This window comes from Orbicella franksi, chromosome 7 (genome assembly GCF_964199315.1).
Source record: "Orbicella franksi chromosome 7, jaOrbFran1.1, whole genome shotgun sequence".
Lineage (NCBI taxonomy): Eukaryota > Metazoa > Cnidaria > Anthozoa > Scleractinia > Merulinidae > Orbicella > Orbicella franksi.
Genome location: NC_138151.1, coordinates 2,921,857 through 2,934,292, shown reverse-complemented (window position 1 = coordinate 2,934,292; position 12,436 = coordinate 2,921,857). Strand labels below are relative to the sequence as shown.

Here is a 12,436-nt window from a genome sequence, read left to right as displayed (position 1 = left end):
GACAGAGGTTGGGCGTGGGTGGTTCTTGGAACAACATTTTTGATGGAATTTTTCGTTGGAGGACTAATAACCAGTTCTGGAGTCATTTATGCTGCGCTAATCGACGAATTTAACAAATCAAGAGCAGAAACAGGTAAACTCATATTTAGTGCTTTGACTTAACACTTGATTCTTGTTACATTCTTGGCTATGCTTAACAGTTTCTTAATATCATAGCTGGCCTGTGAAGAGGATGTTTTACCCAACCACAAATAAATTATAAAGCCCTGAAAGTTTGGGTCTACTTGCGACGCCGTTTGACTTGTGATGACTTGCACTAACTTTGGTTTAGATGAAATTTGCATGCAAGTCGATGCAAGTTTTTTTGCAACTTGCGTTTACTGGCGAGGAAGTATCTCTATGCAAGTATCTAAGCAGGTTCAATTTGCGACTTCTTGCGAGTCCGTTTGGCCAGCGCTTAAGGTGAACATTTTATAGACATGTTTGCTTGATTTTTCAATTTCAAGTTTGACCTTTTTTTAATTAAACACAACTATTTAACATTAGCGAAACTAAGAATATTTGCATGTTTTCCTTTCTGACTGATCAAGTTTCGATCTTTTCTTGCTATTTCCTGTTTAAGACGCGCCTCACACCTTCTCATCGTTGTTTTATTTTTCCTATAGCATGGGTGAGCTCTCTAGCCGTATCTACATATTATTTATTCTCCCCTCTTGGAACTGTCATCGGCGAACGCTACGGATGCTGGGTAGTCGCCTTACTTGGTACCCTGGCCTGCTCTATTGGGTTATTGAGCTCTTCCTTCGTCACCAGTCTCCCGATGTTGTACCTAACTTACAGCTTGTTGTGGGGTATGGGTGCGTCTTTGGTGTATTTCGCTGATTTGCTGATTCTCACAAAGTACTTTAAAGCCAGACTTTGCTTTGCCAATGGTATAATGGCCCTCGGTGGTGCAATTGGGGGCAGTGTTCTTAGCCCGACCATGCAACAACTATTCATTCATGTTGGACTGGCCAACATGTTTCGCGTGCTCTCGGGAGCATTTCTCCTTTTGTCTGGATTTGCACTGGTTTATCGGCCAAGACACCGCGTGCGCCCACACGATAGTGACGTCACAACCTCTCAAACAGAAACAAAGTCTTTGCTTGACTGGGAGATTTTGAGCAACAAAGCATTTTTGATGTGGATCGCTGTCATTTTCATCTTTATGCTCGGTTACATGGTCCCTTTTGTTCATTTGGTGAGTTTTCATCATAAGTTCCTTTCAACCTTTTCGGGTGTCTGTCCCCTTCAATAGATCTTGTTAGAAATTGTACCTAAGGCAGATAACTGCTTGAAAGCTTTGAAATGTCCAAGAAAAGTGTCGTTTGTTGAAAATCTTTGCTGAAGGGCTCGGGTACCGCTTCGTATTATCTAATCAAAATCTAGAATAAACTCTTACGACTACACAAAAAGCTGTCTCGTCATCAAGGCATTCTGTTGTTTAGCAACCGTTTATTAGCCTAATACAAGCTTTTGTTCTTGGGCCATCGTAGTTTAACGAGGAATAAAACACAAATAGCGGTGATAAACATATTAAACTTACGCATTTTAATTACTTGACGTTTCGTATGCTACGCAACATACATTTTCAAAAGTGGAATAAAGACCGACGTTTCCAGACCCCTTATTTACATTTCATATATAGTTTTCAAAAATTGTAACGGTCTTTATTCCACTTTTGAAAATGTATGTTGCGTAGCATATGAAACGTCAAGTTATTAAAATGCGTAAGTTTAATATGTTTATTACCGCTATTTGTGTTTTATTCCTCTTAGCCTAATACATTCATTGGAGGTCAGATGGTGCTCACTTTCCCTCCGTTACTGAATATTTACGTTATCAGTTTTTAATTTCTGATTTATTTCAGGTTCGCTTGGCTGAAGACCTTGGAATTGACAAGACTCGTGCCTCCCTACTGTTAACATTTGTGACTGTCGGATCAGGTTTCGGTCGTGTCATCTTAGGCCGCATCTCGGATGTCCGACGCTTCAATCGCATTTACATCGCTCAAATCGCCTTTCTTGTTGTAGGCTTAAGCAATTTTGTTGTACCTGTTACAGAATCCTTCACCATTTTAGCCATAGATGCTTTCATATTTGGTTTGTTCGGAGGATGTTACTTAATTATAAACCCAGTTATTGTTTGTGACATTCTGGGTCCCCAGAAAGTCTCGTACGGTTTAGGAATGACTTTCTTTGTAATCGCCATTCCGCGAACACTTGGACCGCTGATCGCTGGATGGATTTATGACGGACTCCAGAGTTACGCTATCGCGTTCTACTCCTTGGGTGCCACAACGTGTATTTCCGCTGTCCTAGCTTATTTTGTTCCAATTTTGTTACGAAAGCAAGGTGAATATGTAATAAACCCTTGATACAAAACCAAATGAAGCTCAGGTCATGTGGTCTCTTCTGACTATATCAAGACCCATAATTAGCCACTGGATTATATCATTTTTTAATATTATACAATTATATACAAAGATATGGTTTCGTTGTATAATTTGACAGAGCTGTCGTGTGAAGTAATTTCTGCTAAAGGGCTGGCTACTTTATAAAGGCAACACAGAACTTTGAAAAAGAATTATTGTTTTGTGTCTTCTTTATTTAATTGTAAGGGTAAAACTGACTTGCCGACTAACGAATGACTGACTAGGTGACTCACTGACTGACTGACTCACTGACAGACTCACTGACTGACTGACTCACTGACAGACTCACTGACTCACTGACTCACTGACTCACTGACTCACTGACTCACTGACTCACTGACTCACTCACTCACTGACTCACTGACTCACTGACTCACTGACTCACTGACTCACTGACTCACTGACTCACCGACTCACTGACTCACTGACTCACTGACTCACTGACTCACTGACTCACTGAACCACTGACTGACTGGCTGACTCACTGACTGACTAACTAACCCACCGGCCGACTGACTGACTGACTGGCTCAGTGACTGACTGACTGACTGACTGACTGGCTGCGTTGTTTTAATAATAAAGTCTATCAAAAAGGACGATTCAGGGTCAAGAAGAAAGTAAACATTATCAAAAAGAAAGTTAAATGCATGCATTTTACTCCAGCAAGAGATGCAAACGCTATGAATTTGATAATAGTGTGAATTTGTACAAAACGCTACCCTATTCAGAGTACTTGAAACTGAAGTCCAAGGGTTTAGTAAACTTCAAAGTAACATATTTCAAAAATAAATAGAAACAGGTCACGTACACAAGGGGCAATAATAAGTTCTTGTGAAGTTTCCCACATCGCAGGATCTATGATCAGTGCAAATGAAGACGATGGCAAGACCCCCTTCCTCCCATTTCCTCCACCTTCACTCCCTTCCGATCGAAATCGTTGCGTATTAAAATTTCACTTTGTTTAAACAAGTACGCGACTTTAACTTTCAATGACGAACTGACTAACAAGTCCAGATCTTGATAAATGACAAGCTAAATCTCAAATATCTGCAAAGAAGTACACTGCAAAGTAGATTGAAAGGTACAATGCGTATGCTAGAGGAAACAATCTTCTACTGAGTTTATCAACAACATTGGGCTCGCGCAGGAGACTAGTGCAGTTTGCACCTCGTTTTGGAAGCTTCACAGAGTTGGCACGCGTTGGTTTCCTGAAAAATCCCGCGGGCCGGGCGGCTGGAGGTTTATGAAATGCAGTGTCGAAGCTTATGGACGGATTATAATTTCTATCTTCATAATCCTTTACCTGCAAAACAGCGGTGTAAACAGAAAGTTAGAAATGAGAAGACAGGGGAAATGCTGAGGCTTGAGTAAACCTCTGTTGACGCGGGAAGATCGACGTTAACATAACATAACATAACTTAAAACCTTTATTTTGACACGATAAGAGTTAAAGCTACAAAGCTTGTGGGGTCGTGTATACTACTAAAGTAACATACATTACTGAAGTTAAGCGACCTGAAACCAAAGCCAATCACATGCTTTTTACTTTTTTTTCGTGATGATATAAGTCTCAGCAGGAGTTACACAGAAAAATTAATTATTTGGTTGGGTGAAAATTGAAAGTCAATACCCATAAAGCCGAAGAACTCTTCTGTCTCCTTGCCAACCTACTTAGGGAAAAGCCCGACTTGGGAACGAGGATGTCCACTTGTCTCAAATTCGGTGAGCTAATAGGAGTGCCCCCGCCAAAAGTTCTCTCTTATTTAGGCTAACCTCTATCTGACTGTCATTTTGGAAAACGCCGTAAGAAAAATTCTTACCTGAAGCTCGTCCTGTTTGGTTTCATTTAAGACTCGTTGTAGAATCCCAGTCTCCTTGCAACCTGTTTCCGTTTTATCTCTTTCCTCGAATGCCGCATGCGCAGACGGACTCACAGACGAGTGGAAGGGTTTTTCATTAGATATTTCATCCTTGTTTAGCGAAAATACTTTTGTACAGGAACAAATGAAGGCGAATTCAACCAGGGCAGCAAACACAAATAGAAAATTACCCAACAGGTAGACGTCAATCGCTTTCACGTGACCAACTCTCGGTAAAGAGGACTGGATGCCAAACATGAGTGTTGTTATGGCTAGGACTGTGGTGATACCGAGAGAGACTCGGGCGGGCACAGAACGCTCATCTATCCAGAAACCTACCCAGCTTAGAGCCACAATGAGAATAGTTGGAATGAAATCTTGAAGAACGTAATAACCGAGTTGTCTTTGTAGAAGAAATTTTGTTGACAATGAACTGAAATTACCTGAGGAATAAAATGAGTGGATTGTCGTTACTAAAGCTTCAATTAAAACAACTTATTTTCTTTCTGGAACCTCAAAATTTTACTTTGAGAAGATTCTGTCAAATAGGCAAGTAGAAATTACAGATTGTAGATTTGTTGTACGTTTCACAGTGAAGCACACCGCACTGTACATGTTTACATTTTTCGGTGAACAACAATATACAATTATAAAATTATATACAATTACATTATATGGGAAGAAGAGTTATTCAGGACAGAAAAGGAGTTCAAAAATCCGAAAATCCACTGGAAATTTCCCGCAAAATATTCATTGTATTTCATCACATTGAACACCACTTGAAGTAATGCAATGTACCTGTGCTATACTCTTGAACTTGTGAGGTTTGTTCCCAGCCAACTAGAGTATACTGTGGGATCTTCAGGTCATGTGACACACGCAGGGACCCTTTTTTATCAGAAAGCCAGTCCAAGATAATATCATCCATAGTGTAAGAAACTGAAAAAAGATCACAACAAGTTAGAATTAGCCAGACAGAGGCTAGATATCTGGTAAACCTTTGCTTACCGACATGTCACTTAGATACAGTCACAGCCCAGTTATATCGCTTTGGAGTCCACCACAAACATAAATGTTTCCTTTTGCGAACCCACCGTTGTACAACCGCAGAGTTTCAAGGCATCAGCGAATCATTTCGAGACATTTTCAAAATCAGTACTTAAGTAAACAGAATACAACACCGTCATAAACAGAAATAAGAAGTAAGGACCAGTTTGATTCTATACTCACAACTTTCAAAAGCCATATCACAGACTTGTTCGTCCATTGGAAATTTTCGCAGATTCATCGGACAGTATAAACGAAGTTTCCTCCTGAAAATTTGGAAAGAAAAACAAAGATGATTGTGAAAAGCAACAAGCTTAAGTCCTACGCGAGAACATCATTCCGAAGCAAAAACAAACGTTAAAAGACCTGCAACTGTGTGTGATAATGCCTTCCTGAGTGACCTCAAACAGAAAATCCCCACAAGTCGTTTTGTCGCTCAAATCATTCACAAAATATATGTCTGGCAGCCACACTTGGTCGACAATGTTCCCCAACAGCTTTATTTTCTGAATTCCAAGAGAAGGTCCATACGCCAGACGCGTGTCTATCCAGTGTTGACGAAAGAACATCACGACAGTTACTTCCTGTATTCAAAACGAAAATAACAACGGAATGGATCACGTTAGATTGATTTCCGAAAATGGTTTCTCTGAATACGTTATTACAAAGAAGCGTGTAGTTTCTAACCAATCATTTTGGTGCGTCTGCATGCACTGTGGTCTCCATTTTAAAAATTCCAATCTCGGTCATTTTGGAGCAGGAGAAGCATGGGCCCGAGGAGAGAGCCTGGCAACAAGACAACATTTGTCACGTGATGCACTTACCATGTCAATTTCTTTGATAGGAACCATTGACAACACGTGTATGGAAATGTTGACTTTACACCGGGATCCTGAAAACACAAGGAAAATATGTAACGAATTTAAAAGGAGGCTGACAGCGGTTTCCAGCTCTCTCTCATCACTTAATATATCTACTACCACTCCTTGTCATATGATCCTGAACAATGATGGTATCATACAAATGTGCTGGAAATTGTTGCTAGTCACCTTAAAAGACTTTAAAACAACGTCTTACAAGTATTTTATTTATACAAAGCTGCTGTTAACGAGTGTTCGAGACACAAGAGGCATTAGCCCCAGTTTCATTTGTCCCTTGACAACTACTAAGCCCGGGAGAGGGCATTACTCCCTTATGTGGGCTCTATAGGTGTGTGGGGCCCAAAAGGGTAGGGTTTTTCGGCCGTTTTGGTCATAAATAGGGTATGGCTTTGTCCTCTAGTCTTGAATTTGGTATGTTTTTCAGAGGAAGCTACTTAATCCATAGGACTATCAACAAAAGCCCTACATCAATTATGTTTATAGGGCAACCGTGCCAGCCGCAACGGTTATAAATAGGGTATCGAATTTTTGGGAAAATCGCAGGTTTTGGTCATAAATTTGGGAAGCGGGCCGTACATCCCCAACCAATTATTCTGGATGTACCACCACCCCCCCCCCCCTCCGCCGGGCTACTAAGATGTTAGCTTTCCTGCTAGGTTATAGTACGTAGTTTTATGGACATCCTAAAGGAGCTCAGTCACGGTTTGCGCATCTTGAAAAGTTTAGCCTCAATTTTTCAAATTCGTCGTTTGTAATCCGCGTTAATCTTCTCCATCCTTAGCCATCCTTGTTCCTTTATGGTTTATCATTATCTCTTTGGTGTTTTTCAATCTTATTAAACTGTTATTTTCAGGTTTCCTACCATTTAAATGTAATTTTGTATGTGGCCAAAATAACTCAAAATACCGTGACTGAGAGATAAGATCAGAGCCATTCGTTTGCTTTACAATTCATGGACGAAATTCGCAATAAAGGACATAAAAAGTCATGTAGATCCACCCTGGTCCTAGAGGTCGTCTTTCTCAATTTCATTCTTCTCCTGATGTGAATAAGAGAAACGCGACAAAATATCAGCGAAAACCTCTGGACCTGGGGTAACGTTGACCAGATTGGAGACCAGATTTGGAGTCGCATGCTTGTGAACCTGCCTGGTTTGGACGAGAATGTAAATCCTACAAATCTTAGCTATAGTGAATCAAACTCGGCAGAAACATGTAGATAGTGTTGTAAAGATCTATATAAATATCACTAAAGCGATAAAATATATCAGTAAAATCAGGAGCCACAGTAAAATACAGTTTATAAACTGATCTGGGACGCCAAACTTAAGAGAATTAATTAATCCTACTAAAATAAATAAATTACAATATTTAGAGAGGAAGCCACATCAGCTATAGCTGGTTTTCATTGGGTCCTCCATCCTGGTCGATTTGGAATTTGGAGATGTTGGTTTTTGCGGAGGGAGGAAAAGCGGAGAACCCGGAGAAAAACCCTCAGCGCAAGGCGAGAGCCAACGACAAACTGAACCCGCATATGGCACCAGACTGAAATCAAACCTGGGCCTTTTAGATTATTGCAGGCTCTACTTTTTGAAAGCTTATTTAACTTTCAAACTTGAAAATTATGGTTGAAAACAACTTTACCTCCAAAATCCGGCCTTAACCTCTTATCGTAACCATCAAGCAACTTTCCCAGGATGCGAGTGGTGTCAGCGGCCGCTTTTGATGTTAGCATGCCTGTGTCATTTCTGAAATGTTCCACTTATTTTTTACTTATAGATTTTTACAAGATAATGATAAAAGTAATAGTCGTTACCTCTATAATAGGGCGAATTTCAATTGAGTGTCGTAAAACCAAACCAAACCAGTTACTTACCAATTAGACTACTCAGCCAATCCCAAACCGTAACAAAACCGAAACCAAAACCAACACCAAAGTAATTGCCTGATTACTTTCGACACTCCATTGAAAGCCGCTCTAATTCAAATTATTACATAGCTAGCTCTGTAGTGAGCGGACAAGATGGCGTTATCTTGTCAGATCGGGATTTCACGTTGTGTCCCGCAAGAAAATTTTGTTCTTTATCCTTTATTGACTAAGTTTGTTCGGTCAGGATGGTTGTATAATTGCCTTGTTCTTTTTTACGTGTTTTTGGACCTCGACTCCGTCTCGTTCCATAAATGTTCAAAAAGAGAACGAGGCCACTTGACGGAGCAAGCCGACAACAAAAACAACAGCAATCCTTTATTTACACACAATTTAGTTTAAAGCAATAAGTTTGCTTGTGGAGTCGTGTTTACACTAAAAACAGAAATATGCACAGTAGTAATATGATAATTCTACAATTCTAACAATTTTACAATTCTACAATTCTACAATTCTAGAGTTCTACAATTCTACAGTTCTACAATTCTACAATTCTACAATTTTAATAATTTAAAATTCTAATAAAATACTTCTATAATTTTAATAAAACTTAAAATCCGTCACGTTCTTACTTCGCGTTTGAATCGAGGTTGCATTAAAGTCTAATCGTTTAATAAGAAGAAAAGCTTTGTCAGTAATCCATATACATTTGGACAGGGTAACCCAGCTGGAACCTAATGTTGGTTGGGAAGTTTCACGACAATGCCGCCCCCCTGGTGAGTGGGTTACTTTGGCTCAATGGGGTTTTAGCGTTCAATTCGGATTTCGATTGAAATCTTTTCCTTCACTGTGTAGTATTAATATTAACGTCCATATAATTTCCTCAATCTAACAGCTAGCGGTTCTATACCATCATATGTGGCCAGCGCCTGCTCTGCTGGAATTGTTTTGCTTTCGGAAGTAAGAGAAGTCGACCAGAAAAAAAACTTGGCTAAAATTCAGATTCACCTGTTAGGAGAAAGCCTTTCGAATAGGCAATGAAATCTAAACTCTAGTCAGTTTTTAGAATTTATTCTTTCCGTGTTTTCAACAAAAATTGACTCGCACGAAGAAGTATCAGTCGAGTTCAATATCGAAATGTTAGCGCGTCGACTGAAACAAAAAGTTTCGAAAATACTATCTTTAAAATCCATGCGTACAACACTTTCTCCCTGAAGTATTAGAAAAATATTTTACAGGTTTTAAAGAGCCGTCAATTACTAAATTTCAAGGCCTCATTTGGCGGTGATACTTATAACAATTCTATTAGAGACAGTTTTAAGCGCCGCATTTGTTTTTTCGGGGATACTTTTAAAATTGAGTGTACCATAACCTGACTGTAACATTGAAAACATAAATTTGCGATAACATGTTTAAAATCGGCAGTCATGTTGAGAGCTTCAGGAAGCCGCAATTAATGAAGATAATACAAGGCTTGAAGACAGTATACACTTATCACTTATCACTAATACCAACGGATATGATTTATTTCGGACATGTCTAACGCAAACTGCTATTTACAAATAGCAATTTGAATACCCCAATTATCGTTTTTCAGATTAAACTAGAAAGCTATCTAGATATAGTCTGACCTTGTTGTGTTCCCAGCTTGTCCTGAAACGCTCTGGTTAATAAAACTCAGCCAAAACAGCAAAACAAGTACTGGATACATCATCGTCTTGTGAGTAGAGTAGCGCTTGTGAAAACTTGTTTGTTTTAGTAAATGACTTGTGCCAATGAAGCTTTTAAGCTGTTAGCAGTTCGTAATTTTCATCGCTAATGAATTCTTCCCTGCAGTACACCTCGCCTGCAGCTGGTGCAACGTTAATTTTGAAGAAAATAATTCCAATATTTGACAAAACCGAATAGTTTGACTCGGAGACCGTGCCCTTGTGGGTTTTTTTTAGACTGAAGTCATTTTAAGCCATTTTAAAATCAGCAAATTTGTGTTTCGAGGAACCCTGTTAAGTTGAATATTCCCGACTTTTAGGCGGGTAACATTATAATCACGCAGTTATTGAATGTATTCAAAATGTGCCTAGGGGAATAGGTGGCTAGATTATTTGACCAAATCGTAGAACCCTCACTCCACGCTTAAGGCAGGAGGCTTAAGGTTTGTTCTTATGCAAAACAGTGTAACACAAACAGTGTTCTTGTATCGCAGCCAGAGTGCACCGACAATTCATCTCAAAATTGAAATTGGTATTGGACCTCCTCCTGATTAAAACAATCTCACAATTTGAATATGGAATCGTCAAGAGCAATTTGGAAAATCTACAATAACGATAATCAAACAAAAAGCCATATGAAGCTTCACAGGTGCCAGGTCGATATTAAAAGTAAAACTTTTTCGCATTTAGTTTTAGCAGTCCTAGTCAGAAGCTTGAATCAATAATGCAACAGTTGGCTTCATAATCATAACTCAGGTATTATCAGAATTACCCGCACAAAGTAAAAAGCTGCTTTTGGAACACAATACTGATTAATTAAGGACCTTAAGATTGTGCTACGAGATTCAGTACGAGAACGATTATCGATTGTCAAAACAGTGACGTTTCCAGAGCCCTCGCTTTTCCTGTCGGTTTTAGGTCAAGGAGAGGGGGCCTGGGCTCATGGGATGAGTTGGGTATGTTTCATGATAATGTGAAGCCTGCGAACTAGAAATGAGAAATCGTTGTCGCACTCAAATCTCAAGTCCCGTTATGTTTTCGTACAAGTACAAATATGTCCTTTCTATGACTGGGTGCGCACAATTTTTGCGTACGGGGAAATAAAACTACAACGCGTTTTTGAGTTGAAAAAACGTATGAGAGCCCGCACAACTGATGGTACGCAGCTTCAGATGACAATAACAATGAGTAGAATCAGTCATGAAAAACTGAATTCAGAATCTGCTGAGATGAAGTCGATCCATTCCACGAGCTCCCATCCTCAATTTAATTTATCGTTTTTCTTGTGACAGGGGTAAAACACGTTCTGGGGTTCCATGGCATAATAGTAAATAAACATTTATTGGCAGAATTCTACGAGTTTAATGCACTTTTTCTCTTTCGCGAGATTCGCACTCTAGAGCTGTCGATTTACATCAACGAAAAACTTGAAACAAGCCAGGAGGTGAACTTGCAATCAGCTTGTAATGGGTTGATGACTTACGCATGCGCATATGAGCCCGGCTATATACAAAACTGGACTTCTGACACAACATTTCAAAAAGATCGAAATCATTATTTGAGAAATTCTGAAAAGTTCATAATAGTTCATCGTTTTCCCCGACGAAAAGTCTACGAATAAGGAAGAAATACGAGAGAAAAAATGCTAGCTTAAAAACTTAGACTGCGACCGAGACAGGAGTTATTCTCGTCTCCAACGGTCAATTGAATGTCTTGCAACGCGTTGCCTTGGCACAGGAAACGGCTAGAAGCATGTTCTGGACGAAACGTGGCGGAGGTGAGGTGGCCTACGGTGGCTCGCCTTCGGTTTCCGCTGGGCTATCCGGTTCCAAGAGAAAGAGAAGGAGTTGCTGTTACAGTCTGATCACTGAAGTAGCTGCTGCTCGATCACAAAACATCACGTTGGAGGCAGCATGACCGAGTGGTTAGGGCGCCGGACTCGAAATCCGCAGGTCGCAGGTTCAAGTCCCGCTCTGACCACTAAGCTGAAGTTGTTTCTCGGTAGACCCTGGTTCAACTCCTCGGTCACACTTGTAAATAGCCAACTGGTCTGCCTCCCGCCAGTTGGGATTGTGTTTATTAGTTTCTTTCAGTTTAAGTGGCATGCCTGAAAACTAGCTAGTTGTAGCTAAATGCATCGACCACCATGAACTTTCTACAATCAACGTTCGTGTTGAGAAGAAATGTCAACAATGAAGGGTATTTTTTTACATTAAATACATTACTCTCAGCAAGATGGTCTTATCACTTCTGTCCTTAATACATGCCTCTTTGTTCATCTCAGCTTTTCTACAGTTTTAGTTTACAGAATTACAAATATCAGGCAATAAATCATAACAAAGAGATAAAAAGCAAGAGGAAACAATATCCTTGACGCTCGGTCGATCGGGTGAGCCATGTTCCTCACACGGGATGACGGCTTGGTGTTTTTGTCATCGCTAGTCCTGTTATCCGCGATCTTCTTGCCACAGACTGGATAACATAAAGAGGACTGCGAACTCGTTTTAATAGAATCCTGCAAATAAAACAATATCACTGCTGGGTTGAACGTTACAATTGAAAGCATAGAACAAAAATATAATGCTGCCATTTTTTGAAAAT

The 12,436-nt window shown here is 39.8% G+C and overlaps 2 protein-coding genes across 2 annotated transcripts; one reads left to right on the top strand and one right to left on the bottom strand.

Annotated features, from left to right (window-relative positions):
• The first annotated feature begins 201 nt into the window (after positions 1-201).
• On the top strand, positions 202-2,416 carry LOC145492597 (monocarboxylate transporter 10-like). The gene is made up of 2 exons (XM_081472031.1): positions 202-1,277; positions 1,842-2,416. The coding sequence occupies exons 1-2, from the start codon at positions 566-568 to the stop codon at positions 2,414-2,416; spliced, it is 1,287 nt and encodes a 428-aa protein (XP_081328157.1). The 5' UTR covers positions 202-565.
• A 1,080-nt stretch (positions 2,417-3,496) lies between these two features.
• Positions 3,497-8,180, bottom strand: LOC145492772 (gamma-aminobutyric acid receptor subunit beta-like). The gene is made up of 7 exons (XM_081472158.1): positions 7,904-8,180; positions 6,204-6,271; positions 5,746-5,963; positions 5,563-5,645; positions 5,131-5,271; positions 4,258-4,775; positions 3,497-3,776 (listed from the first exon to the last, which is right to left on the bottom strand). Exons 1-7 carry the CDS (start codon positions 7,992-7,994, stop codon positions 3,513-3,515), a joined length of 1,383 nt encoding a protein of 460 aa, XP_081328284.1. The 5' UTR covers positions 7,995-8,180; the 3' UTR covers positions 3,497-3,512.
• Between the last annotated feature and the right edge of the window lie 4,256 nt (positions 8,181-12,436).

Excerpts from the sequence above, each read along its gene's own strand:
- LOC145492772 (XM_081472158.1), bottom strand. The coding sequence starts at position 7,994 with ATGCTAACATCAAAAGCGGCCGCTGACACCACTCGCATCCTGGGAAAG. Across the intron at positions 6,272-7,903 it reads GTTAAGGCCGGATTTTGGAG|GATCCCGGTGTAAAGTCAAC; the intron begins GTAAAGTTGTTT and ends TTGTGTTTTCAG. Across the intron at positions 4,776-5,130 it reads AGTTCAAGAGTATAGCACAG|GTAATTTCAGTTCATTGTCA; the intron begins GTACATTGCATT and ends TTTATTCCTCAG.
- LOC145492597 (XM_081472031.1), top strand. The coding sequence starts at position 566 with ATGTTTTCCTTTCTGACTGATCAAGTTTCGATCTTTTCTTGCTATTTC. Across the intron at positions 1,278-1,841 it reads GTTCCTTTCAACCTTTTCGG|ATGGTGCTCACTTTCCCTCC; the intron begins GTGTCTGTCCCC and ends ATTGGAGGTCAG.